The sequence below is a fragment of the Coturnix japonica genome, chromosome 8 (assembly GCF_054131305.1).
Source record: "Coturnix japonica strain WE chromosome 8, WE-NBRP24, whole genome shotgun sequence".
NCBI lineage: Eukaryota > Metazoa > Chordata > Aves > Galliformes > Phasianidae > Coturnix > Coturnix japonica.
In genome coordinates, this window is record NC_140670.1 from 3,652,956 (window position 1) to 3,680,945 (window position 27,990).

The window sequence follows — 27,990 nt, forward strand, 5'->3', positions numbered from 1 at the left end:
TCGAGAACTTGCATTGCTTTGCTACAGGAGTTATGCGTGCCTTCAAAGCAACAAAGCAGCTCCAGCAATCACGTTGTGCTTCTGGTTTTATTTTAAATGAATTCACAAAATATAGCAATATTTACAGATTCTATCAGGTTACTCGTCATCAAATACTCCTAATTAGTAAACAAAACAAAACAAAACAAAACCAAATATAGCAATTATCAAAAGTTCTTCCAAAGCAGCACTGGTACTTGTGGAAATTAAAATGGCTGATGAGCATTGGACCAGCATTCCCAAATCCAAACAAGAGAGCGCTGTCCCTCTGCTTCCAGGTAAATTCCCTTTACGTCTTTGAAGCCACACAAAGCACATGCATAAAGTGCTTTAAATGCAGATCTTGTCTTTTCTTCCAAATGCTGCTGCTCTTCCCATGTCTCTTTTCCCAGTCAGTCATGTCTTCTGAATTAAGACAGTCTCTCATTCTGCTGCACCCTCACCAGAACTGGCACGATCTGTATTTTCAGGTAAATACACCCCCATGCTCTGTAAAATGTTAGAGGTGGGTCCTGCCAGTCCAGCCTGAGCGCTGTAAGATTCGAGCAGGTTAGTTACTAGATTCATATCCACATCCACTGGTGTCAACCCAGCATCCTCCTCTTCAGAATCAAGGCCACCATTTTGCGATGTCGTTGCTTTAGCGGAACTTGCCTGCAGTAAGCACAAGGAGAAGGTTCCATCAAGACAAATCATATACAAAAAAGGAAGAATTAAAACATAAGAAATGAAGAAGGCAGTTCTGTCACCAACAAAGTTCAGTGTGTTCTCATCTGCCTTGAGAGACAGGAATGTGGTCACCAAATACCCATGCCAGTTAAAAATCATCACTTTCCATTATATGGATGACATGCACAGAGGGTTAGTGAGTCCTGCCTCAGTGTCCCATGGGACTGATCGATGATGGAAACTCAAGAACTCAAACTGCAGCTTGCAGGGACCTGAAACCAAGTCTAGGAATCAATGTGTACATTAAAGCTGAGCTAAGTTTTGCTTTCAAAGATACCGTGGTGCGATTTGCCCATAGGATTATTTTTCTTGGTAATCAGCACAAGGCTGGAGGACAGAAATTGCTCATCATGTTACTCACAATGACTTCTTGTAGCAGACTCCTTCTTTCCCAACAAAGCTCTCAAATGATTATGCCACAAACTGGTATTCAAGGCATACTCACCCCTTTCTTCTGAGTGGTAAAACTTTTTCCAACGTTGGTTTGTGCCAGCTCACGGTCCATTTCATCCATATATGACTTAAGACTGCCTATAAGTTCATGAGCTGATACCTCGTTGTCTTCCCTTCGATTTTCAGCATCCAGGTCATCTTCATCCTCATCTGAGAAGTCAAACTCCTCCTCTTCATCCAGATCATCAGAATCCAGCTCTTCTGAGTCTGCCCCTGTGTATTTTCACATAAGCACAGACAGCAAGGAAATCAGCACAGCGCACGTGGATCATCAGAAAACCCAGAGACACTAAATAAAAATGAGGTACTCTGACAAAAGAAGCAAGCAGTCTCACCTAAAATTCTGTCTAACGCCTTTGTGAAAGAATCTACATCGAAGGTAACATTGGTTTCATCAGATGACCTGAAATAAGAAATGTATTCAATAAACAAAGGTCCTCTGCTTGCACAGGCCTAACACAGGCACGGACTGGCTGCCATGCTGCTAAACAAAACAGCCCACAAAACCGAGTAAGGAGCTTTGGAACATAAAGCATCTCCCACCACTTTTATCTGCACCAGAGCATCTGAGTGGTGAGTGACCAAGCCGGTTTAAAAGCTAGTCACTACTAATACAGGTGTTTGCTTCAGGGCTCTGCTAAAGAGAACACCTTCCGACTTTGAAAGATCACAGAATCGGTGAAAGGGCTGTAAGTGAATGAAATCACATTCCACGCCAGGCACCAAACTGAAAAGAAAATACCAGTACCATGGCACTTCTGCCCCTTTGTGCGTTGAGACTTTGGACACGAAAGCCTTCATACTTTCAGCAACTGCTTCCAAGTCATATTTCTGCTCTTCTTCATTTGAGGTAGGGTGGGATTCAACTGTTGCCTCCTTCAGCATCTGATCCAGAGCATCCGGAGAAATCTCCAGCCAACTGTCATCTGTAAGAATTCAGGACATATTTGCTATCAGAGCACCGGTCCATCAGCCCACAAGGCCCAGTGTAGATGGCTGCGAGCACTGCTAACATTCTGTAGCTCACTTTATTTGCACGATTAAGTTTTCAAGATGACACTTGATAACAGAAGGTACAAAGTAGCTGAGATAAACAGAAAACATTTTAGTGCTTAAAATAACCATCCAGATACATATAAGTGACCCATACAGCACACTGGCAACAGCTACAAGTCAGAAAGTATTGTAACAAAACATACGCCGGTTTCACACAGGCCATCAGAATGGACCACATTGTGGTTAAGCTCTGCATTGGCAGTACTGGAATTGGTTTCACAACATTCTGTGAGTAACAACTGACAGCCAAAGGACACAACAGATGCAGGCCAAGAGATCATACAGTTGCCCCTCTCTCACCACAACTAACTGTGATGGGAAGAGAGTCCACCCCCCATCACCCTGCTCACCATCCTCTGGAGGAAGGCAAGTTGCTTCTCTCTCAAATTCCTTCACATCAAACGTTGTTGTTCGTAGCAACATCAAGATTTCATCACCAGGACTCATTTCAATGGGGCTGAAAGGAAAAAATTCACTTGACTGAAATGGGTTTTTCCTTGCACTGTCATGCCAAACATCATCTGACACTCCATACACATTTACACTGAAATTCCACATGATTCCTTCTGTGCCAATAAGTAAAAAGATAACCAAACTGGGTAACTACCAGGATACTACACAGACAGCATCAGCCAAAATAAGACTGAGTAAATTAGGGACATTTCGTGTTGATGTCTGCAAAGCTCATTTCTCTTCTGCTTCCTTTGTCCTTAATGCTTATCTCGTTTTGGTAGATGTTCAGATAGGCAGATCCCAAAAAGCACACACTAGAACTTTAAGCAAACAACAGTTGAGATACTCTGAACTGGCAAACCTTCCAATGATTTTGCCATGATTTGTCTTTTTGGACTAGATCTTTTGGAGATATTCATAGCCAGCTGCCTTCTTGAGCAAAGGAGACAGATTGCTTCTTATTTGTTACGCACTGGGTTTGAATCACAGAATCATACAGCAGCTTGGGTTGAAAAGGACTACAATGACAATATGGTTCCAATCCCCTGCTATGTGCAGGGTCACCAACCATCACCCCAGGCTGCCCAGAGCCACATCCAGCCTGGCCTTGAATGTCTGCAGGGATGGGGCATCCACAGCCTCCTTGGGCAACCTGTTCCAGTGTGTCACCACCCTCTGGGTGAAAACCTTCCTCCTAAGATCCAACCTAAACCTCCCCTGTCTCAGTTTAAAACCATTTCCCCTTGTCCTGTCACAAAATTCATAGCCAGCCAACCAAATGAATAACACTTTTCAGTCAGCTTTTGACCCACTTGGAATAGCTTAATGCTTTACAAAACTGAGACAAATAATTACTCAGGCAATAACTTTCACTAACATAGAGCATACAAGAGGAATTGATACTCATGTGCCAAAGCCAAAGCACCTACATTAAGCACACAAAGGAAAACGGCTTCAGACTTTTGTTGAGAAAAGCTTAAAAACCAAAACCAAACACAAACCAACACAAACGTAGCTGCAGTGCTTGCAGGCACTGCGTATTCACCAGTTACATGCAACTCTTACCTTTCTGGCCTAAGAACAGATTGCTGGAAGTAATGTTCTGCCATACGCAACAGCTCCAAGTACTTTGCAGAGCCTTCCATTTCTCCCTGTTTAATCCAGCAAACAAGCAGGAATGTCAGCAATTCTCCCTTCATTAGCTTTTCACACCCAGATTTAATTGTGACAACTACTCATCAAACTGATAATATTTTTCTGCTGGGAAAAATCAAAACGAGTAATACATTGCTTTGCCATTTACACTCGGAGCACAATATGGGCGTAAGGTGCTTTCAAAGATGGATATAAAGATATCTTGCTGCAATAGCACACATGTAAAACAATCACAGCGAACGCTGCAATTCCCACAGCAAGGCAGATTTACTACACTGAAGTTACAGCTGTATTCAAATATGAATCTCATGATGTTTGGGAATTACTCTCTGCAGTGCCATTGTGATACTATAAGAATGTTCCCCTCTTCCAAGAACTAAAAGATATGAAGTTCACCATCCGGACAGCATTTGCCAGTTTTATAATCTACAGACTTCAAATAATTACTCAAAGCCATCTTTACTTCCAGATGAATTTTGCAGGGGGACAAACCACACGAGCCTCCTGTGAAGATACACATGGATATTCCATAGCATTAGATTTCATGCCCTGCTAGAAATACTAACACAAGTTCAAGAGCTCGAAGGTACGCTATTTTGTTTTTCTGGAGCACATAAAAGATGTGCACAGATACTATATTTCACCTTAAAATAATCTTTTTCCTTCAGGCTGCCGAGGTACCTCTCCCACAGGGGACCCCTGAACACATTCCTCTTCAGGTCAGGAGACACTTCAGTGCATTTGGAGCACAAAATTTCAAAGCCATGAGCCTGTATAAGAGATGCAACAAGAAGATATTCTTGAGATAGGACAAATTTAAGCACGGCTCTAAATGACTGCATCAAGAACTCCCTATCACTGAGCACCCAATTCTGCCATTTAGGAAGCAGAGTCCAAAGCTGACCCTAAGATCAAAATGGTTTATTACTGCTGTAGGATGAGAGAGTATTTAAGAGAAATTAATTACCAGCTTCATGCCCAGCTCGTGGGCTTTGTACTGCGGGTGGGATGGAGGGGGCAGCGTGTATCCACTGCGTCTGTCTGGGGCAAACTTCTGCTGCACGAGCTGTGCGTACAAACACTTGGTGAACGTAACCTGAAAAAGCCAAAGCAAGACACAAACACTCACAGTGTAACCAGGCTTTGTATGGGCATCAACTTTCAGGCAGTTCCATCCAAATTTGGTTTTAAAGCATCAATATAACTGACCTGATCTGAGATAGTATTTCAGATATATATGTGTATCTTTGCCTAAGATCACAGAATGGCCTGGGTTGAAAAGGCTCACAGTGCTCATCTAGTTCCAACCCCCTGCTATGTGCAGGGTCACCCACCAGCAGACCAGGCTGCCCAGAGCCACATCCAGCCTGGCCTTGAATGCCTGCAGGGATGGGGCATCCACAGCCTCCTTGGGCAACCTGTTCATATTTTACAAAGAATATTCCGAGTTCCCAGCATCTCTAAATAAAGACGAACTTAAATAACAGATGAGAGGGATCACTTACCATGGTCATCACACGTTCCTCTGGAGGGAAGGTGCGAAAAGAGCGACATGCTCTCAGATCGGTGGGATCCCGCAGGTAAAAGGCCTGGACTGCTGCAGCCACCAACGACGGGCGCTGCTTCAACACTGCCACGATGCCTGCAGGGAGGTAGCAGTGTGCTCGGTGATAAGAGGCCTGGATTTTCTCCGGATATCTGTGTCACACAATTGCAATGCTGTGTTCAGTGCACTGCAAGGCTCCAACACTCCTATTTAACTACTGCTGCCATTTTCATTAAGAGTATTAAAGAAGGACAGGAAGGAAGGAGGCTCCTGCCATGGGTAGGTGTAGCATCCCAGCAGTGAACCACCACCAGAGCCTCCACATAATGCAACAGCTTACAGGACAGAGGTCTCCCATTTGCCCCAATGCCTCAGGAAAACTTCTAACTAAAAGAGAACCAGCTCTACTGCAGCTAACAGGAAAATGACTGAATACAATGAAATTCCCCACACAGCTCAGAATCATTACTCTCTATTACAGAATATCAAACAAACCACGCACACACCCGCTGATGCGTTTATACACAGCTCTTCGAATGGGTTCTGCGGCCAGGAACTCCTCTGAATGGGCAGATAATAACGCCAATGCTTTGGAGATGGTGAGGCTTTCAGCAGGCAGCTCCTCCCATTGCTGCTCTTCGGTCTCTGACAGAGGAATGATGTGCAGCTCTCCTTTGTAAAAGAACACCTGGCAAACAGTAATATTTTCAGCAGATAGGAAAAGTGCAGCCACAAAAGCAATGCAAAGTTATGTTTTGTACATCAGAGAACCACAGAATGGCTCAGGTTGGAAGGGACCTCAAAGCAGGGTGTTCCAACTCCCTGTTGTGGGCTGGCTGCCTCCTCAGCAGCTCAGGCTGCCTGGGGTCCCATCAACGTCCTTGGGCACAGAATCACAGAATGGCCTGGGTTGAAAAGGCCCACAGTGCTCATCCGGTTCCAACCCCCTGCTGTGTGCAGGATCGCCAACCAGCAGCCCAGGCTGCCCAGAGCCACATCCAGCCTGGCCTTGAATGCCTGCAGGGATGGGGCATCCACAGCCTCCTTGGGCAACCTGTTCCAGTGCGTCACCACCCTGTGTGTGCAAAACCTCCTCCTAAGATCCAGCCTAAACCTCTCCTGTCTCGGTTTAAAACCATCCCCCCCTTGTCCTATCACTACATACCTTTGTAAACAACGCTCCCCTCTCCTGTTTATACGCTCCCTTCAAATACTGGAAAGCCACAATGAGGTCTCCCCAGAAAACCCTTGGCATCTCCAAATACACCTTGTTTCCTTCATAGCAGCAACACCAACAGCTTCCCTTCAGCTGGAGATGAGCCTGCAGAGGACCCTCCAACAGGCAAGTGCAATTTCCAGCAGCCAGAGGTGCACGAGAGGGATTCAAAGCGGTGCCCAACAGGCCGCGGTTCGCTCACCCTGTTCTCGCTGTTCTCAGGACTCAGCCACTCCGGGAGGAAATCGGCCGCCTCGATCAGCAGGAACTCGCCGTCGCTGTCATCGATCCTGCTCAACGAGAGACCGGGTTGGTACAGGCCGCAACGCGGGGCGCTGCTGAAGGGGCTCTCGGGGTAAGGCCGGCCCCCACCTGGCTACCAGCTCCGGGAAGGCCCGGCTGATCTCCCGCACGAGGTAGACGATGAACCACTCGTCCTCCACGTTGTCCCCGAACAGCGTGGTGCCGCCGATGTGCTCCGGAGTGTCTCCTGCCGGAACACAACCGCATACGGGTTGGAAAAGCCCGCTCGGTTCTCCCATCCCATCCCCGCGGCCCCGCCGCCCGCTCACCGCACGGCGGCACGTATCGCAGCCGGAATGGCTGCCGCTGCCAGATGTACGCGGCCAGCAGCGGGGCCAGGCGCTCCGCGATGCCGTCGTTGCAGCGCCGCAGCCGCTCCCGGCCGTCCGCCCCCGGCAGGGCGAACAGCCGGTACCGCACGGCGTCCTCGGCCGGCGCGGCCCTGCGGCAGGACTCCGGCTCCATCGCGCCGTACCGCGCCGTGCCGTGTGGGGCCGTACCGCGCCGTGCCGTGTGGGGCCGTACCGCGCCGTGCCGTGTGGGGCCGTACCGCGCCGTGCCGTGTGGGGCCGCACCGCGCGCTGCGCTCCGCCTCCCCCGGGCGCCGTGATGGCGGCGGGCCGTTCGGCTGGGCGCTGAGCCGCACCGATGCGGGCGGAGGATGATCCCGCGATACGCCAGGAAACCGGTGCCCCCCGGCGCCCTGCAGCCGTGAGTGGCCGCCGCTCGGGGCGCGGGTCGGGTTGGGTCGGGTCAGGTGGGAGACGCGGAGCCCGGGGATGCTCTTGCCGTCTCCCTGCAGCCAAAGTGAGAGCCAGCAAGTGCTGCCCGTAAGGGTTTGCACAGGCTCCGGGTGGAAGCCGCTCCTGTCCCGTCGGAGCGTGAGTCCCCGCGGGGCACAGCTGTGTCACAGCTGCTCTCGGGGCTGCAGCCCATTGCTGCAGGTTTGGCCTGTAGGAACGATGCTGGTTTCCAAGCCAAGGCCTCTAATGCTGTGTTCAGCCTGGAGTCTGTCCTGGTGTCTTCATTCTAACAAGAACGAGGCTAACAGTAAAAACGAGTTCAGTTATGCAAACTGGGGCATTCCTCAAGGTCCAGAACACACGTAAAGCTTGGGAGCTACGTTGCTACTCCCCATGGTAATATTAGGGTCTGCTCTTGCCTGCAGACAAGGCCTGACGCAGCACGCCGTGCGGCACCACCCGCTGCCAGAACCCAGCCCTGTGACACCCACCGCTGAGAGCTGCCCAGGGGCTTCCAGGTACGTGGCACTGCAGAAAGCAGATCCGGGTCTGCAGACCATGGGAAGAACCATCAGCTTTGTGTTGGGTTGTAATGATGGCCGTCATGTGGTCGGTAGACTGAGTCTTCACCTCAGAACAGCATCATTTACAAGCACAGCCTCCGTATCTGCTTTTCTGTGACTGTGTTGTTGGCTTGGGGTTTATTTTTTCTTCTTCTTTTCTTTTCCCACACCGTGTGCGTTTCAGTGGGTCTGAAATCTCAAAGCACTCGGATTACCCCTCTGTTACCCCAACTGATGATGGGAATTCATGGTCCGCTAGTCTGAGCTACACAGGCACCTCCACCGAGGACAGTTCCATCTTCTCTTGGGGCTGCGATGTGAGTAGAATATCATCACCCAAAACAGACCTACCGCTGTAAAACCATGTTTGAAATGCCATTGTAAATGTGTTGCGGGATAAAGCTGAGGACTGCCTCAAATTGTGATGTTAGGGGATAGAAAAAAACATCATGTTGGCCTTTTCCTCATCTTTACCTTCACTCGGATCAAAACCCGATAGGCTTTATTGCATTTCTGGTCTAAAAGTTTGGAAATATGTATCACTCAATGTGATTTCCTGCAGAAGTCCTGCTAGGCCTTCAACAAACAGATGGTAAGTTAAAAGGCCTTGCAGTGCTATTCACTACATCTTTGATGGATGCTTTTCCTTCCTAGGAATTTGATAAAGCTGCCACACAACAAGTCCAGAACGTGTTCAGGCAACTCGATGAGCTGCTCTATGAACAGAAAGGAAATGTCCATGTGGAGGGACTGCAGGAAGAATGCCAGCAGTGGACGTCCAACTTTCCTCATCTCAGGTGTTTTATTAACAGATTAATGTCAATAGCAGCACATTTACAAGAAGTAGGGATGGTAACAGTTGCTTTTAAAACAACAGCAGGGTGGTTTTATGCAACCTTACAGCAGATAAAGAGATGACTCTGTTGGTCTGCCTGCTGTTGTCATTAAAATACATGCTGCTGGTGGAGTGGTAGTAGGAATGTGTTGCCTGGGAGGACTACAAAGAAGCTGTCCCAGCAGCTGGGGATCGGGTTAGGAAAGCTAAAACCCAGACAGAATTAAATCTAGCCAGGGCCATAAAGGGGAACAAGAAGTTCTGCAGGTATCTTAGTGATAAAAGGAAGGACAGGAAGGACGTGGGCCTTCTCCAGAAGGAAACTGGAGGCCTGGTCACAAGGGATATGCTGAAAGCTGAAGTACTCAGTGAGTTCTTTGCCTTCGTCTTCACCAGCAAGGGCTCCAGCTGCACTGCCCAAGCTGTTCTATGATCTCACCTTTGCTTTCCTGCCAGAGGTTTAGTGCTATTTGCAACTGACTTAGCCTTAACATAGCAAAATGTTCTTAGAAAAGATACATGGTATAGTTAAAATCCAGCTTAAAAATAATGTAAGAAATCCTACACATAGCTCCACCAATCCTTATAGCTGTCTGGAAAGTTTTATTACATGTACACAAACATTTCCGTCCATATTCAAGTCTTACTATTAGCAGGGCCTGAGAAAAGCCAATGACATTTTTTTAATGGCTTTACCTGACACAGTGTGGAGTGTAGTAGGGAAAACAATTAAAACCATGCTTGATTATCACTAAGAAAACTGCACAGCTTCCCAATAGAATTTTTAAGATTTGCTTTTGCCTGTTCTAATACTCTTCCAGAATCCCCCTTGGATCACTTTCTGATTTATTTATCCTCTGCTTTTGCCCTGGCAGGGTCGTGGGGAAGCAGATAGTGATCCCCAAAGATGAAGGGTACGAATGGTTTTCGAGTTCGCCTTCTGCAAGTTTATGTTCATCAGATGTAAGTCCATCACAGGAAGAGGGCTCTAATGAGTAAGTACCACCCGTTGATCCAGACTGCACCAGGGTGGGAAGGTGATTTTTTTCTTCTGTGGACTTCAGTAGTTTGCTTCTTAATCAGTGAGCAATGTGTGGAGTGATGGCTTAGTTGTTTGGTTAGGCTGGGTTTTGAACATAGCCTGTTTTGTTTGTTTTTCATTTCTAACTGAAGAAAACTACATTCAGAATAGCAAGGGCATCCAGCTGTCCTTGTTGCCCTCTATAGTAATCCAGTCAGTACATAGAAATACCTTTGCCACTGCTGACTTCCAAAGGATATATAGACGTTGTGGCTGGTTTTACTGTTAGCCATTTATTAACTGGGCATAAATTCAGTGGCTCCCAAATACCTGGTGTTACCTACCGTGTTGTTTCTCAGCTCACTTGGTGCTGCTATTGGAAGTGGAATAACAACTTCTTTTCATTTCTGCTTTCTGAAAAATGCCACCTGTTCAGATTTAGTGTTTTTGGCAAGAAGGTGCCTCTTTCTGTTTCTCCTGTTCTCAAGAAGGCCGACCGTTCCCAGCCTCCGACCTCATGTTCTCCAGACAGCGAGGAAGGTGAAGATGGAGTCATTGCCTCTGAAGGCATAATGGAGGAATATTTAGCATTTGACTGCAGAGATGTGTAAGTCTTGAGCATCAAGATAGCACCAGTGTCCCATAACTTTTCTTCTTAAGATACAGATATATTTGGTTTCGCTATGGATTGATTTTTAAAGTGCTTTTCTCTCTAGAGAACTTCCAAAAGCCTGGGGTTGGTAGAGCACTGGAGATTTTTCTTTATCCACCTTCTGTAACAACATATTTTGTTCTATTTATCTGAATTTTACATAATTCCTCGCAATAGCTCTTTTTGTTTGTGCTTTATATGAACCAAATTGTGCTGCAACTAAGAGCCTGCCGCATACTGGCATATTGAAGACTCATTTAAATGCTGTGCATTCGTTGCACTAAGTCAAACTGATAGTTGTTTGTTGCGTGCCAGCAGCGTGCTCTTCTGCTTTGTGCTGCAGTGTGCAGACAAGCATCTTGGATAGAATTGTACAGTTCCCAGGTTTTTAGTGGTAATTTAAGGATCAGTGCTTGCTTATAAATAGAACCACTGTTTTTATCTTAAGAAGGGACTGAGAGGGGCATAGAGAGGATTCCTTTTGTCTCTTTACTTCATCCAACTGAACAATATAAACATATGGCCTGGCTAAGAACTCTGGGTGATAATGTCACTTACTGTCTGTTTCACTAGTTTTAATAAATGAAGTCCCCTTAGCTGCTAAGGCATGTAGTTGAAAAGGTGATTGTCTCAGTCATTTCACATTGCTGTCAACAGTAAATTCTGGCAGGAATACAAATTTACGTACCCAGGGCACAGAAGTGTTCCAGAAGCACTGGAAAAAGATAGCTTCTTTCATTGTTAGACTAAATCATTTCATATCGCTATTTATTGTACCTTCAGTCCTTGGAAAACAGTACTGTGTGATACTGTGTGGTGGTGGAGATGTTCAAGGTCAGGCTGGATGAGGCTCTGAGTTCCTGATGGAGCCGTGGGTGCCCCTGTTCACTACAGGGAAGTTGGAGCAGATGACTTTTAAAGGTCACTTGCAACTCAGATGATTCTATGGTAAACATGAAATGTCTCCTTTAAGCCATTCAGCCAGCTGCCTCGACCTATTTCAGATTAAGAGAAAATAGGGCAGAAGTGAAGCAAAAATACAGGGGACATGGAATGTGGGTTTGTGGTACGTATACTGCCTCTGTTTTTACAGGGAGGAGGAACTGCACGAGAGGAAAATTGGCCTCTCCTCTAGTAGGCGAAAACTGGGGTTTCCTCCTGTCTCTCCATATTCCTGCATGAAGGATTCTGTGCTCACATTTGTGTTTGATGATGTGTGGAGTGAAGTATTAGGCTGCATGGAAGAACTGATCAGCAGGCACTGGGAAGTGTCAGCCTCTGGTAAGGAACACAGTTAAACTGGAGATTCAGAGGGGATTTAGTTACTTGGTTTTTCAAGGATGCAATGAGAGATGCATTTGGGAATTATCTATTCAAGGCTGAAAAAGGTTGTTTGATAACAGTGTCAGTAGTGGCTGTAAAGGATTTAACAGAGCTTAATGTTTAAGATGACTCTCGTACTGTGCACAAATAAGAGTGTCAGTAGTCGGTACTGACAAGGATCCTCTCTTGCTTTATGTAGATGATGAGAAAAATATCATCAAAGTAGAAGCAATCCGAGCAGATTCTGGAAGCCCCCAGCAGTTTGATCCTCTGCCAGTGCTGTTACCTCGTGTGCCACAAACTAAAATGCCCTCAGTGACATCCAATCTGGTAAGTACTTCCAGCCAGCTGGTTTGTGTAAGGATGACTCAATGCAATGCTACAGAAGTATAGATTCAAGTACGCCAGGAACGCTTCAGCTACGTGACTAGTTTGGATTATGCACGGATGCTGCCTGTCCTTGCTGACTACCAGAGTTCTATTACTCCTCATCTGCAAGCGTTCTTATTTTTCTCTTTAAAATTAGAATGTAATATTTTACATGTGTATTGAAATGCGAGGTAGTGGCTGCTCATTAATATGTTTAACAGTATTGGAACTAAACTGTGTGTAAGATCCCATTCTCACTAGCCTATCAGTACTTAACTGATGAGAAAAGAGAGAATAATTCTCGGTATATTTGTACAACAGTTGTGTTTTTTTTTAACCCCCAGACTCTGAATTTGACTGCTTTAGATTACATGCTCCTAGAGTGGTGAGCACCAAGCGTTATCTCTGTTCCATTGTAATTCAACTCTTTATTTCTTTTTACTTCTCCTTTATTTCTAACCCCCTGCATCTTCCTCTCAATCCTGTTACTGTATGTGTAGTGCCCAAAACCCAGATGTGGCCGCAAAACCAAAAAGAGGAGAAAAGCACCTCAAGTATGTATGCTGGAGAGATTTAAGCTCTGTTCTTTTCTGTTTGTTGTTGTTATGGTGGGATGAATGTCATGTTTTTCAAGCTCAGTCTGCATTCCAGGAGAAGATTGTCCAAGTCTGTCCTTGCCCTAAAACATATGCCGACATACACTGGAAAAAATAGTTGTGTAGAACTCCTGCTTATAGCTGTTGCTGTAAGATTGTATTGCACAAACAAGAGGCTCAGTTGGGAATTACTGAAGTTGACATAGCATCATCTGATACACTGGCTAAGTGCTGCCATTTGCAAGAACTAAATGCTATCTTAAGTAGAGGAAATTGTATAAATGAGAATATATATATATACATATAATATAAAAAGTATAAAGTAATAGAGAGGACAGAATGTATAAATATGGGTGAATGTGATTGGCGAATAGTAATTTCTTTATATTTTTTTATTTATCTTTCAGGTAAATCAAGGCTCAAGTAGTGGGTCTCAACAGAATCTCAGTGGCTTGATTGTGATACATGGGATCCACTTACAGCAAAGGAATCTGCCCGTAATTGAGAAAACACTGTAAGAGCTACAGATTCTGTTTTAAAGCAGAGCACTCTCAGAGCGGGAGAGATGCAATCCAAAACAGCATGAGATAATTTTCTACCTCTGTGGAATGAATTCTCATTTATTTTCTTGCTTAGAATCATAGAATCACTCAGGCTGGAGAATACCTTAATATCATTGAGTCCAACCATGACCTAACCATGCCTCCCTAACAACCCTCTGCTAGATCATGTCCATGAGCACCACGCCCAAATAGTTTTTAAACACACTGGTGACTCAACCACCTACCTGGGGAGCCCATTCCAGTGCTTCACAACCCTCTCTGTAAAGAAGTCTTTCTTGATAGCCAACCTAAACTTATCCCAGAACAACTTGAGGCCATTTGCCCTCATCCTGTCACCTGTTGCCAGTGCTTGTTTATGTATTATCCCTTATGTTATTCTTCTAGTATGACCTTAAATTGCTGCTAAGTGTGCCTTCTAGTGAATGGCTAAGGCATTGGTGGTAGTACAACTGATGTTGTGAAAAGAGATGAAGCTCAGAATGGGGATGCAGAGTCTGATTTGCTCACTTGCTATGAGTGGACTTCTGTTACATCTAGGCTATGGCTATGAGAGCAGTCAGTGTTTTTATGTATATGCTGTGGGGAATTACAACTTTTATGCTGACACATTTAATCAAATAGCAGTTCAGTAAATTCATATATATATATAGAATAATAGAATCACAAGGTTAGAAAGGACCTACAAGATCATATGCTCCAACAGTCCTCCCATTACCATTGCTACCACAAGCTACTAAACCATCTCTCGTAGCTCCTTATCCAGACACCTCTTGAACACGGCCAGAGACAGCGACTCCACCACCTCCCTGGGAAGCCATTCCAGTGCCTGACCACTCTCTGAGAGAAAAAGTTTCTTATTATGTCCAGTCTAAATTTCATCTGATACAAATTGTGGCCATTTCCTCGAGTCCTGTTTGTTGCCTGGGAGAAGAGGCCAAGCCCCTCTTCATTACAACCTCCCTTCAGGAAGTTGTAGAATGCAGTGAGGTCTCCTCCGAGCCTCCTCTTCTCCAGGCTGAACAATCCCAGCTCCCTCAGCCACTCCTCATATGACTTGTGCTCCAGACCCCTCACCAGTTTCATTGCCCTTCTCTGGACACACTACAGGGCCTTTATGTCTTTCTTGTAGAGAGGGACCCAAAAATGAACACAGTACTTGAGATGCAGCCTCACCAGTATGTATATATGTGTGTGCGTATATGTGTGTATGCATATTATGTATAGGCTTTTTTCTTTTTCACCTACTATCATATTCTAAGGTAGATGTAAGTGGTTTACTTAAGAAAAGAACAAACCTCTGCATTACCTAACATCACCCAGAGATGAATAGTGCGGTGACAAGGTGGCTATCAGTTACAGCAAAAGTATCTCTTTTGGTTATCTAATTCTTTTATTAGGGACCTGGAAGACAAACGCCCAGGATCCAGTTCTGTCCTCTCGAACAAAGCATGGCCAAATCGCCCTCCTCTGGAGCTCAGCACATCACCTCTGTCTCACAGCTCGAAAAGGCGAAATGCACCGCCACGTACCCTGCACCCCATCAGCACCAGCCAGTCTCGCACCGCAACCCCACGCTCCGTGGACGATGTCTTCAGGGGAACCCGACTGTATGTTTCCATACCAGTTTCTCGTGACTAATTACCACAACCAGAGAACCCAGCTTACACAAAGGGCATTCAGTTACAAGGAGAGAATGTGGATTTTTTGATTTAAGAAAGAATTGATTATATTTTGCCTGAGAAAGCAAAGTTGCTAGTTCACTGCATTACCATCTGTGATTCAATGAATCCTTGTTAGGCAGTTTTGAATGAAAATGATATCCTCCAGTCTGTGCAGTCCAAGCAGAGCAGACACCACTATCTCTCTTGACATCACGTTTCTCTTTCTACAGCTTATTTTCAAGATGAACTTGAAAAAAGCACAGCGTTTAATGTTAACTTACTTTAGCTATCCTTTCCCAGTCTAGATGGACAGGGTGCTCACCTTGGGTAACCTATTAGGAGCATGAGAAGAACTAAATGACTCTGACTGACCTCAGCGAACCTTTATGTCCAGAATATACTTCTGTTTGGCATAATGATCTGAGTTTAGTCTCTTACAGGGACTATGGCTATAGAAAAATAACACAGGCTACAAAGAACTTGTAGAATACACAGGTATTACAAATCAAAACCATAACATGCCCCTTCAAGCTGTGCTAGATGGCGTGCAATTCATCCACCACCTGACTTGTTTATACTCCCACCTCCAGAGTATTCATTCTCAGACTTGCTTTTACTTACAAGCTGAATATTAGACACCCTAATAAGCAGAACGTCTAAGTAATTAACTAAAGAGTTTTCTGCTGAACTTCACCTGCAGAACTAATTTATTAGAGCCAGTCTCCACTTAGCCCCAGTGCCAGCATTTCATAGCACAAGTACTGCACCTGTTGCTCTTACTTCAACCTTGTTAAAATACACAATGCCAAACAAACTTACAGTACTGTATGCCTACACACTGTCCACCACATAAACTCTGTTTTCCTGTCCTTCCCGTTGCCTTGCAGCCTGACTGCACACGAGCAGCTGTCCTCACCCTCCCCACTGCTGCTAAACCGGAATAGTCTCCTACCACCTATTGGTACCACCGATGTGGCGGAACAAGCGAGCACTGCAGGATCGCAGAGACAAACGGTAACAGGCAGAACCATTTCAATTTCCTATTGGACACTGTAAAATTGTAGTTAGTGCTGATGAAATTACCAGGCATAGGAGTTTAAGTTGGTTTACCTTGTGACAGCAGCTGAAATAGATGCGTTGAAATTTCACGTGACTTTTGACCAACAGCATCATCTAGACTTGAATGCTGCAACTCCAATAAGCGCCAGAATTTTCTTCCTCTCTATAAGTAGGTGTGGAACATTTTGTCTTGGGAAACTAGCTGTAATTCTTAGTGTAATTAAATTCAGTGTACTGCTGCAATAAGGAAAAGTAATAATCCTATTATTCTTTAATGCAGAAGTCTCGAGGAAACTCAAGTCGAGCTCACAGTGTAACAACACATGAAGATACTCACCAGCAGCTACACGAGAGGCTCTTCCTGCCTGATCATTTCTCCAGGCCTAAAGCAACCAATGTATTCTTGGTAAAGCATAGCAAATGACACCACTTCATCCTCTGGTACTGACCGGGGGCTCTGGCAGTTATCACAGATAGGTTACATGAGAACCAAATGCCACAGGTGATTGTTGCCATCAGGTTTGTTAGTCCCCATGTTTAACTTGGCTCTCAGGTTACCAATGTACAAACATTCTAAAAACCCATTTTGAAACAGAACAACTTTCAGAAGCATTAGGAATCCCTCTAGATTGTCCCATGGTCATCCTAAGAGTGTTTGAAAAGAATATTTTCTTCTCCTGAAGTTGATCTAAACCTCTTTAAACATTTTAAAACTCTACTTAGAACATTACAGCATCTTGCAAATTTGCTCTCTTAGGAAATAAGTACAATCGCGTTGTTTTCAGCCTTGTTATAATGTTGATGTTGGCCTTTTTTTCCATGCAAACATAAAAATCTTGAACTGTCTTTTCAGCCGGATCCACAGCATCGCCGCTCTTGCACTGTTATTGATTATGGCAATCATGCTTGGACAAGCAGAACGTCAGCAGGTTCAGGTAAGCTCATCAGGAGATCAAGGGAGAAGTAGGCTTTTCACCACTGTGTTTTGGAGCTCTCAATGGAGTTATGGGGACTTCTCACATACAAAGAGAATGTATACTAAAAAGATGGAATTAAAGCTGCAGAGGATAATAGCAGCTGCAAAAGATAACAGGTAGCAAGCACACAAGTGCTGATTTGGGAACTGGAGGGGACTTCTAGCTTGTTTAACAACCTGCACTGACAGTAATACAAGTGTTATAAGAGGCAACCTGAGATTTATTTAAGTACTAAATTGAATTTACTTCTTTTCAACTGAAGAAAGGAGGGTTTCCAAGTCAATTGAGTTCCTGCTCCCCTCCAGACAGCGTATTTAAATGTAATACGAGTTTTATGACTGTCATATTGACAGAGACAAAAAACTGAAATTACAAAAACTTTGTAGACATGAATGCATTCTGGGAGATCAAGAAACACAGCAGATCCCAGCAACGCAGAAGTCCTACCCTTCATCCCTTTGGGAAGGACAGTCACATCTAAAACTTAAGGTTCCAGTTGATTTACATGGTTTGATAAGTGATTACTTTCCTCTTAAGAAGGCCTCGGGCTGAAAGAACTACCAGATTACCTTGAAAGTTATATGAAATAGTTTTTAAGTTACTGATGAACTGACTGATAGCTATAATAAGAAGCCAGAAAACCCCGCCATGTTAGTATTAAGCTAGAGGAGCTGCTTTTAAGTACTTAGCTTCAATAACTTTTAGAAGTCTGTAAGTTGTACACGGTGTCTTTATTAGGTCTTCAGCCACATGGTTCTGTGAAAGGCCAAAGTCGAAGTGGATCAGTCACAAAAAACAAACAGGGCTTCTGATGTGTCGTGTGAAGAAGTTACATCCACCTCCTGGGAAGTCACAGACGACCTCTCGCAATGTCAGGGCTGTTTACAGAGAGTCTTCAAGCACCCTTCCTTACGAACAATCCTATTTTTATATTGTCTAAGAAGCAACTGCCAAAGATTAGAAGGGATATATACTTGCACATTCCATTTTCTACCAATACAAAAAGCTACCCTCCAGTGAATCCTAACTCCTTCAAAACCTAGCAAATACTTTAAATCATTGCTGTTTTCTATTAATTAGTACTGTTTTGTGACAGCTTCATGTTACAGGCAATTACTGCAAGACCTGCTGATTTTTCCATCAGCTCCACAAAAGATTTATGAGGCATTTCATAGCAGTAGTTTTTAAAGTTACATTTAAAGCTCTGTGTATGCACTTAAAGCAATATTATACTATCAGAAGGAAGCTATGTATATGATACCGTTTCTACAACTCAGCCTAGACAAGTTATGAATTCTGTAATAGTTGCAGCAGAGATTAACACAGCTGTGTAAAAATAAGGTATCAAAACAGATGAAGAGAACTGACAGCTTTAAGGGTAGCATACCACCAAACCCTGCTCCGTTACATATTTATATATGAACCTAATTCTCAGTATCTGAAGAAAGTTTAAGGGACAAACAGCACTCTTATTATGAGCAGTTCCAGACAGCATTTCAAGAAAGCATGTCGTCTTCCTGGAGAGATGCTTTATGTAGTTTCACAGAATAGGTCAGCCTCCATTTCTCAAAAAGCAAACTAAAGGGAACAAAGAAACAAGAAACTCCCACTGCAACTAAAGTAGGTATTTCTGCACTCCATCCTGAAGGTCCCCAACAAGCACCATGTGAGAGACATGGTTGAAGTACCAGCTTTAGTTGCCCTTGTGGCTCCCAGTGAAGTGAAAACACCCAATACAGACTATTCAAAACAACTGATTTGTTGAAGGTCTTGCTCCCAAGCAGTAAGCACCAGATGACAAGCAATAAGGACAAGCTGAAGATAGCCACTTCCTGAATTGGAACAGCAACTGTGATGCAAGAAAACAGCTGATCCTCCATAACTCAATTGAAAAGCACTTTCCCTAAGTTTCCTTATTGTTAGTATTTTCCAAGTTACAATTCACAATGGAAACAACTTGTCAGGATTTTTTTTATGAAGTGGCTCCTCTGCTTTCCATTGTAAGCTATGCAATCTACGAAGTGTTAGTAGTACTTACACAGCAGCTAAGGATTTCTGAACTAGCTTGAAGTTCTTCTGCCAATTGAAGAATCCAGTTGATTCAAAGCGTGCTCTGAAAAGAAAGCAAAGCAGAAGTGCACAAATGGAAGATTACCTCCTTCCTTTGCATTTCCAGAGGGAAAAGCAGCTTTGGGCTCAATCTACATCTCTTAAGTTTGAATAGAGATAAGAGGATGCCTAAAAGCAGCCTGTAGTCACTGAACTGTTCCAAAACTCAGTTTCTCTAATGGTTAAGACAAGCAGAAAGACATGCAATGTATCACTTAGTTATCTCAAGCTAACTGGAGAGAAGCATCCTCTTTAAACCAGTGCCATTCCTCAGGGACCAACGTAGTGCTTAAGAGTTACCAAACTACACAAACTTGAATAGACTTCTGGTACCATAATGCAGTATTTTGTAGCCTGGGGGAGGAGACGAAGCATTAAAAAAAATGAAAGCCATCTCATCATAAGGTAACTTTTGGTTTCTATACAAATGGTTGAGAGATTTGTCTATACTGTTTGATATCTGTTTTGTATAGCAAGAGTTATGTTCAAATCCCATGTGTTAACCAACACAGTGACCTACTGAACTCTTTCTGAATCAGGATAGCTGTTTAAAGCAGCTAAATGGAACTCATTTCCTATTCTACCTCTGACTTCCCCTTAGGAAGCTCTAGTAAATAGCTGCTGAATTCTATCACTGAAGCAATAGGGACCTTCAACTCAAAGTAGGTGTTTGTCACGTGGCCTTTGAAGAGTGATCCATAAATAAAGCCAGCCTCATTTCTTTCAACTACAGCAAGTTACCCTTCAAATTCATAGCCCAACCCACTACATAGAGCAGTTTTAAAAGAGCAGAAATAAAACAAAAACCCACACAAGTTTTGTATACTTGCACATCTAAGAGCACTTCTGAAATAACAGAACCGTTGACAAACACAGAGCACACCAAAGCAGGAGTCGGAAGTAATCCCTATCGTGCTATAGCAGGAGTGTGATGCAACTGAAATTACAACATATTTGTAGGCTTTGGAAGTCCTCATCATGGGACATCTTGAATCCTAGACACAAAGCCACTGTGTTCTGCGGATTTATTAGTTCACTGCATCACATCAGCACATTGGAAGGTGTTAGGAGATTTTCTGCCAAGTCACTCACATACTTGCTACAGCCTCATTTTCTTAGGGCACCTGCTTACACGCCACTGTCAAAGATCAAGTGGCCCTTTCGTATAACTCCATAACACCAGCATATGTAACAGCACAGATATGTTTTCAACTGCTAATAAAGTATGTAGTATTTACTTCAATAAAAGTAAGTACCAACTTGATCTGCAAACTAACTCATGCAGTGCTCAGCTTTTTGCACGCTTCAGTAATCACACCTTCAGTAGAATTTGAGTACGTTGTAAAAGGGAAGGAAGGTGGAAGTGGTCAGGTGAAGAGATGCTGTATCTTTTCCTAGAAGACTAAGGGTCAAGATCAGTGTTGACAGGCACAGCCAACAGCTTTGCTCTTTCTAGAAGCACTGTCTTGCTAACTTAATTCTATTTAGTTTTTCATACTTGAGAAAAATCCTGCAAAATGTCTTTTTCACAGCTTTCTTACCCTCTACTCTCACATTATGTTCTGCAGAATCTGTGATGAAGCCCTTGGTTCACAAGCTGCATACTTACAGCAGCATTACCTGGAAAAATGATCTATCTTAATGTTTTTCAGAACTGCTACAGAAAGTCAGCACACACACCATGCCTTGTGCTTTTGATCTGATAGCTATGCATTTAACATGCAGGCTAAAGGGGAAAAAAGAACTGAAAAGTTATTTCCAAATGTTGCTTTTAAGGCATATACCACAAGGTGGACTCCTCTACAATTTTATAGGGCAAAAATAACTCCACAGAGAAGGGTTGGGGAGGGGGGGGGGAAGATAAGTAAATAATTCCTGAAGCTGAATATGCAGAGACCATTTTAGGCTTTTTAAGTCCACAAAAGCTGTTAATCTATAAAATTCATTAACGGGTATCAATTTATGTTCACATTCCACTGCCATTCTGGCTCCTTTATGTCTGTGGTTTAATACTGTGTTTAAAATTTTGAGTAGCTCATTAATTTTTTTTTAACAGAGGGGTAGTTAAGAGACTTAGCAGAGTCACTAGATAGAAGCCGCAAAAGCAAGCAAAGGCACACACACAAAACAAACTGACTTAGTGACTTTTACTTACAGCCCAGGATTACCCTCACCTGTGCTCCCACAGCTGACCAGACACTTGCCTCTGCTGATTAATCAGAGGTTCAGGCTGTGATGACGGGTTTCCCATACACACAGCAATGCATATAGGGCAGGAGGAAAGAAACAGTGATGGGTGGAATGTAGAGATAAAGTGAGAAGGGTACAGCTGGGGTATGGGTAGCAAAGAAGGGGAGTGCTGAGAAGAAAGGAGGAGGTACGCTAATAAGCCTGAGCCTTAGGGAAACGTAGACTACCAAAACAACAACAGCACAAATTCTAGTTGCTGTTAACGTGCACATTTCAGCATGATTTGCTGTTCTGCTCAGCAATACTAAGCTATAGTGAAAGCCTGGTATCTCATGGCTGCATACCTCCCTTCCTACCTTAGGTACAGCATGTTGTACAACTTGTTAGTGTTAAGAGTTCAACTACTAGACCAGGCTGCCCAAAGCTGCATCCAGCCTGGCCTTGAAAACTTTCTCCTAATATCCAACCTAAACCTCCCCTGCCTCAGTTTAACACCATTCCTCCTTGTCCAATCATTATCCACCTTTGTAAGCAGGTATTCCCCCTCCTGTTTAAATGCTCTCTTCAAGTACTATAAGACTGCAATTAGGTCTCCCCAGAGCCTTCTCTTCTCCAATCTAACCAAGCCCAGCTCCCCTAGCCTTTCGTCATAGGAGAGGTGCTGCAGCCCTCTGACCATCTTAGTTCCCTCCTCTGGACTCCAAGAGCTCCACCTCCTCGTGCTGGCGGCTCCAGCAGATGGGCCCTCACAAGAGCCGAGTAGACGTAGACAGTCTCCTCCCTTTCCCTGCTAGCCACTCCCCTTAAATACAGCCCAAACACCGCCAGCCTTCCGGGCTGCGAGAAAAGCCGAGGGAGGCTGCAGCAGGTTGAAGGCAGCGGGGGAGGTTGGCGGAAGCTCCTGGTTGTCTCGCCCCGACATGTCCGGGCGGCTCCGCGCTGTCCCGCTATGGCGCACGCAGGCCCCGGGTTGACGAGCCGGCGCAGCCGGGCTGCACGCCCAGAAGCCGCCGCCGCTGTCGGCCCGAGCCGGAGAGCGTACGGCGAGAAGCGAACTGGAAGGAGCCCGGCCGTGCCCCAACACCGGGCGCCGCCTCGGCTTCCCCGGGATATGGAGCGCGGAAGTGCCGGCCCGCCGGGGACCCTTTCCGACGGGACCCGAGTGGCCACATCGAGTATTTCCCACTACTCCACGTCCCTACGTACAATGTGTGAATGTTTCTTGAACACCCCCGGGGTTGGTGACTCCACCACCTCCTTGGGCAGCCCGTTCCAGCACCTCTTAGGGAAGAAGTATTCCCTGACGTCCAAGCTGAATCTCCCCTGGACAACTTGAGGCCCTCTCGTCCTACTGCTGGGTACACAGGACAAGTACTCGTTCTGTCAGAATGGCTGTAAGCCCTTCCTGCTTCTCCGTGCAAGCAAATTCAGAAACTCAAAGAGTGTCCATAAGACTGAATAGTTCAAATGACCATAAAGAGAGAAAGAGATTTGTGGATGCCAAGTTATTTTAGCTCTTCAAGTCTTAAAGTGATTTCACAAGGCTGATCAGCAATGAGTTGGAGGCTCACTTCTCCAGAGTTATAGGGAAGAGATTTGGAAAGCTTCCATCTGCATCTTGGGAAGGCCAGGCTTATGCAGGTCTGGAAGTGTGAGGTGCCTGTCCCAGCTCCAGCACAGGCCAGGCAGTTGCCTCGGATCCTTTTGGCCTCCTTGGTGGGGAAGATGTACTGGTGCCAGCCAGCAGCCACGCATTCAAAACCCTCGCAGAAGGGTTAGCACTGTAGGTGAGGCTACACTGCTGCCTGTGGCCTTCCAAAGCTCATTTCCTTCATTTATGCAACCATTTCTGCTGCATTTGTGATTGTCCTCATTTCCTGCAACCAAATAATAATGAAAAACTAGCCTGCCTGCTTATAGAAATAATATAAAAATATTATTTAACATATATGTAATATATAACACAATATAAATATATTATTTATATTTATATAAATAATAATAAAAAATAAGAGCTACCCTGCTTTTATTGCTGTACTACATCATATTATGGCGTTACACCCAGGCAGGCCAGAAAGTTTGACATCTCTGTCATAATTCGTACTGGTTCATCACCAGGTGCAGGAAGCTAGACACGCACTTGTTGAAACTCATAGTGCTCCTCTCCACTGAAAACCCCAATTCATGTATCTGCCTCATTCTCCTCTTCCCTGGTGTCCATCTCCTCCTGATGCTCTGCCCACCAGCAGAGAAGCCAGTCCCCTGTGGGTGGCGGGGCACCTGTCACAGTGAGCACGTGGTGATACAACCACCCTGCAGAGCAGCAGAAGCGCTTCTCCCTGGGCACTGAGAGCACTTGGTGCTGAGAAGCAGCACTGCGAGGAGGTGGAAGAGACTGGGAGAGGAGACTGAAGGCAGAGAGTGCTTCTGGCACCCTCCCAGCCCACACTGTGGTCAAGGACCATTGTGAATCTGTCTGCAGCTGTGAGCACTGAGTGGTCGGCAGAAGTCCTGAGGCCCTGCCTCCCCTTCTTGGTTTGCCTGCACAGGTAGTGATTGTGGGAGCAGGATTGTGGAACTCAGAGACAACTCAGTGTGAGTTAGCAACTGAGTACAACTTTATTATGGTGTGAACAACCTTTTATACCCCCCAACTGCAGTCATGGCATAATATGATTGGATAACCCAGACATGGCACAACAAATGATTGGCTGCCTTAAACCCCCAACTAAACAGTTTAACAATACCCTGACACCGTGACAACTCGAGACCCTCGCCATCTGGTCCCTGCCCCTCTGCCTCACAAAGCCTTCTCACAAGGTCATTATGTCCTTGAAGCCATCATCATAGTATCGTGCGGGTTGGAAGGGACCTTAGAGATCATCGAGTCCAACCCCCTGGGATTCGAGCCTCCTGTGTAGCAGAGCGGCACTTCTACCACTTGCACCACAGGGGGGGGATTCGAACCCAGGGCCTCCGGTGTTGCAACGCGGCATTCCTACCACTGCGCCACCGGGGCACACAATCATGCCCTCCCTGTTCTCTCAACCAACTCCCAACAAGTGATGGCATGGGACTATACCTGGGAATCGCTGATGTTCAGTCTGCCGTGCTGCTGGAAGAGCTGACAGAGGTGTGTCAGCCACCCACAGAAACCCTGCAGGGTAGAGCTGCTGGGACACACAGCCAGGGCACCACAGGGCTTGCTGCCCTGCCCTGCTGTGGCCTGTGGATTGGCTGGAATGCCATTTCTCACCCTGCATCCATGTAACTGGTCCCAATTGCCTTGGAGTTGTCATGGTTTGATGACTTTTGGTTACTGGTATTCCACGCCATAACATCATGAGGTGCGATGGGAGTTAAAAGTGTTAATGCTTCAGTTCTGGTTACCCAGAATGCCCAGAGGAGAAGAACTACATTCCCCAGGGGATTTTGCGGTCAGAGAGGAGATACAACTCCTGGCAAGGACACCTGAGGGGCTTTTTCGTCTCATCATTCCTATCCTTCACCTCTCCTTGCTGCTGCCCGTCCCGACTGCATGCATTTCTTCAGTATCAGTGCAAGGCCTTCAGTTGTTTGGCCAGTCTCTCTCACATTATATTTATTAGTTTCAATTCAAATTATATCGTATTATAGTGTGTTATCTTGCATTCCATCACCAAATTTAGTAATTACTTTGTTTCTCATCAGATCATTGCCGCTGTATTTAATTATTTTGGGGTCCCCTGTTTCCCTTTTCTGTAGGCATAGATTTTGCGAAATCCCTCCCCCACAGTAGTCACGGAACCAGGCCAGACCAGCCTGTAAACTGTTGACAGCAGTGTAGGAAGAGGTCTGCGGAGCTGGCAGACGCTGTCATAGAACAGGAAAACATCCACAGTCTGAGGAGGGCAGGAGGGAGAGAATGGAGAGCAGCATTGTTATCGGGGGGAGTCCCCTGCAAGTAGGCACAGGGCAGGCTCCTGACAGGACACTGTCCTTCTCCAGGCAATGAGAGAGGAACTTGAGATGGAGGTGAAGGACATCCAGAAGGCATAAGATAACAACAAAAGGCCCACTGCCCCGTAAGTGAGGCCTCAGCACAGCCCAGACCTGAGGCAGAGGGGAGCTGGAATCCCAGCAGCCCTCAAGCATCTGCACCACCGGTACAAGCTTGGGAAGGCCAGGCCTGTACTGTCCGCAGGAGCACCCGTGCCTTGCTGTGCCCCTCACAGCAGTGCTCGGCCTTCTCACGTACCAGCAGGTGAAGCAATGGCAGGGAACTACACCTGGGAATCGCTGATGTGAGACAATGCTCACTCTGCTGCACTGCTTGAGGAGCTGATAGAGGCATGTAATCCACCCGCAGAAACCCCACCGCGTAGAGATGCCGGGCCGCGCAGCCAGGGCTATGCAGGTCTCGCTGCTTTGCTCTGGCCTGGCCTTCCCGTGCCCTGGGGACAGGCTGCGAATGCCCTTTCCCACCCTGCATCCACGTAACTGGTCCCAGTTGCCCAATTGTAAGAAGAAGTCTGCGGAGCTGTCAGATGCTGTCAGAGAACAAGAAAAATTCCAAAAGGCAGGGAGGCCAAGAGGGAGAGGATGGAGAACAGCGCCATCATCGGGGGGAGGCCCCTTCCTGCAGGCACAGGATGGGCTCCTGACTGCACCCTTGTTTTTCCAGGCACTGAGAGTTGAGGTGGAGCTGGAGATGAAGAAACATCTCAAAGCTCAAGAGAACATCAAAAGGCGTGCTGCCCCATAAGTGAGGCCTCAGCACAGCCCAGACCTGAGGCAGAGGGAGCTGGGATCCCAGCAGTCCCCATGCGTCTGTACCTCTGGTACAAGCTTGGTAAGGCCAGGCCTGTACTGTCCGCAGGAGCACCCGTGCTTTGCTGTGCCCCTCACACCGCTCAGCACGCTAGTCTAATTTCCCCGTGTGTCCCGCATGTCTGTACCATGCACAGTGTGAAAGGGATCATCCTCCGCAATTGTTACTACCCTCCCAAGCTCAGTCATCCACCCCTTCTTCCAGAGTGTGTATTGCACCGGCTTGAGAATCACGCATGTGAGGCTTTCAGTGTCGTGAGAGAGCATAGGGCCATGCGCCGTTAGAATCTCTAAAGAGTTTAAAGCCGGGGACAAACAGAACTCGCGGCCGGAAGGCAGAGCGGCTCCGCGCCGGGGAATCGAACCCCGGTCCCTCGCGTGACAGGCGGGCAGCGGGAACTGCAGCGAGCGTCCGGCTCGCAACTGCGGGCGCCCCCGGTCCATTCCCGCCCCCGCGGCACGGCAGAAGGGAGCCGCCGCTCCCGCCGAACCGAGCTGCGGCCAGGGCCACCCCGCCCCCGCCCCCCGCTCCTCCCACGAGCCACCACCCCGGACCGGGAGGAGCAGCGGCGGCGCGGCACCCAGAACCGGGTCGGCCCTCCGCCGGGAAGTCCAACTCCGGCCCCCCGCGCATCAAGCGGGCGGCGGCAGCGATCGCGGGCAGCGCCTACGAGAGTGACACTAACGGCAGTGAGGGCGGAGGGAGTGCGGGAGGCCTTGGATCCGGAACACGCCTACTCCCCCGCCCGCTTGAATTGGCAGCACGTCCACATCCCCCTCCCTCCAACGACAAAGGAAATGGGGGTGGAGTGTCCTGTTGGCGGTCGAGAGGGGGTGCGGTCAACTGGAATTCGCCATCTTGCAGGTTTTCGTCGCCGTGTGGGGGTGCATCCAGTGCCCCTGGAGCGGCGGCTGACTGCAACTTTTTTTCCTCTCCGGGAGGAGCAGCCAGCATTAGAGCAGCACCTGGCTGCGACACTTGATCCTCACCCTGGTCTTGCGGACCTTCCCAGCCACTTTTCCCAGCAGATTTTCCAGCTGCTCCATGTCAAGTACAAGACCAAATAACAAACACATTTCGATAAATTTTCCTTCCTCCCTGGTGGCTTTAAGAGCACTCAACATCAAGCCCCAGGTCACAAGCTCATCAAACATCTGGTTAGTCACTGCCTGCTCCGCAAGCACATCAGTGAGTGGATCCCATTTATGATAGTCAAGGATCTTGCGGGGGGATGAAAGTTCTCCCACCCGTTCAAGATAAGTAAGTACTGCATCAATCTTCTTCACGGAAGGAGCGGTTTCTCTACAGTATTCTTTACAAAAATAAAACAACACCTTACTGATATGTTCCATAGTTGGCTCCCCCCCCCCCCCCACCTTTATCTCTGAAAGGCTGAATAGGGTAGGGGGGCGAAGGCAGGGTGTTGTCCTGATCAGAGTGGTCTTTTGCAACTTCTGTCTTCTCAAAAGGTGAAGCATCAGGTGTGCGCCATCTTGTCTTTCACTGAACCTGCAGGAGAGACAAGACCCCCCCCAAGGCCTCCCAACCCTAACATTTCTCTAGCACGTT

At 46.4% G+C, this 27,990-nt stretch overlaps 2 protein-coding genes and 1 long non-coding RNA gene across 9 annotated transcripts; 1 reads left to right on the plus strand and 2 right to left on the minus strand.

The window, feature by feature from the left end:
* Positions 1 to 68: 68 nt before the first annotated feature.
* Positions 69 to 7,545, minus strand: ECD (ecdysoneless cell cycle regulator). Of its 3 annotated transcripts, none has more exons than XM_085554954.1 (13): positions 7,501 to 7,545; positions 7,020 to 7,137; positions 6,850 to 6,937; positions 5,938 to 6,119; positions 5,391 to 5,527; positions 4,853 to 4,981; positions 4,530 to 4,655; positions 3,796 to 3,881; positions 2,628 to 2,734; positions 1,970 to 2,147; positions 1,557 to 1,624; positions 1,214 to 1,434; positions 69 to 693 (listed from the first exon to the last, which is right to left on the minus strand). In XM_085554954.1, exons 5-13 carry the CDS (start codon positions 5,397 to 5,399, stop codon positions 463 to 465), a joined length of 1,155 nt encoding a protein of 384 aa, XP_085411080.1. In that variant the 5' UTR covers positions 5,400 to 5,527; positions 5,938 to 6,119; positions 6,850 to 6,937; positions 7,020 to 7,137; positions 7,501 to 7,545; the 3' UTR covers positions 69 to 462. The 3 variants fall into 3 exon arrangements, with proteins under 3 accessions (XP_085411080.1, XP_085411079.1, XP_015721620.3); XM_085554953.1 differs by lacking the exon at positions 7,501 to 7,545 and adding an exon at positions 7,220 to 7,463; XM_015866134.3 differs by lacking the exon at positions 7,501 to 7,545 and adding an exon at positions 7,220 to 7,463 and having other exon boundaries at positions 5,391 to 5,583.
* FAM149B1 (family with sequence similarity 149 member B1) lies at positions 7,541 to 20,697 on the plus strand. 4 transcript variants are annotated; one of them, XM_015866132.3, is made up of 15 exons: positions 7,541 to 7,661; positions 8,119 to 8,211; positions 8,441 to 8,573; positions 8,911 to 9,053; positions 9,967 to 10,086; positions 10,549 to 10,719; positions 11,858 to 12,045; positions 12,287 to 12,417; positions 12,957 to 13,010; positions 13,460 to 13,566; positions 15,013 to 15,222; positions 16,164 to 16,290; positions 16,616 to 16,741; positions 17,189 to 17,270; positions 18,051 to 20,697. In XM_015866132.3, the coding sequence occupies exons 1-15, from the start codon at positions 7,612 to 7,614 to the stop codon at positions 18,122 to 18,124; spliced, it is 1,809 nt and encodes a 602-aa protein (XP_015721618.2). In that variant the 5' UTR covers positions 7,541 to 7,611; the 3' UTR covers positions 18,125 to 20,697. The 4 variants fall into 4 exon arrangements, with proteins under 4 accessions (XP_015721618.2, XP_085411083.1, XP_015721619.2 ...); XM_085554957.1 differs by having other exon boundaries at positions 10,601 to 10,719; XM_015866133.3 differs by lacking the exon at positions 12,957 to 13,010.
* LOC146759920 (uncharacterized) lies at positions 18,753 to 26,046 on the minus strand. Of its 2 annotated transcripts, none has more exons than XR_014948841.1 (3): positions 25,911 to 26,046; positions 19,351 to 19,425; positions 18,753 to 18,890 (listed from the first exon to the last, which is right to left on the minus strand). It is a non-coding gene; the product is annotated as an uncharacterized LOC146759920 (long non-coding RNA). The 2 variants fall into 2 exon arrangements; XR_014948842.1 differs by lacking the exon at positions 25,911 to 26,046 and adding an exon at positions 22,818 to 22,953.
* Between the last annotated feature and the right edge of the window lie 1,944 nt (positions 26,047 to 27,990).

Coding starts and splice junctions, on each gene's coding strand:
- ECD (XM_015866134.3), bottom strand. CDS start 7,415: ATGGAGCCGGAGTCCTGCCGCAGGGCCGCGCCGGCCGAGGACGCCGTG. Junction 6,938..7,019: donor TTCCCGGAGCTGGTAGCCAG/GTGGGGGCCGGC, acceptor CTCGTTGAGCAG/GATCGATGACAGCGACGGCG. Junction 6,120..6,849: donor CTGAGAACAGCGAGAACAGG/GTGAGCGAACCG, acceptor ACTGTTTGCCAG/GTGTTCTTTTACAAAGGAGA.
- FAM149B1 (XM_015866132.3), top strand. CDS start 7,612: ATGATCCCGCGATACGCCAGGAAACCGGTGCCCCCCGGCGCCCTGCAG. Junction 7,662..8,118: donor CCCCCCGGCGCCCTGCAGCC/GTGAGTGGCCGC, acceptor TCTTGCCTGCAG/ACAAGGCCTGACGCAGCACG. Junction 12,418..12,956: donor CCTCAGTGACATCCAATCTG/GTAAGTACTTCC, acceptor CTGTATGTGTAG/TGCCCAAAACCCAGATGTGG.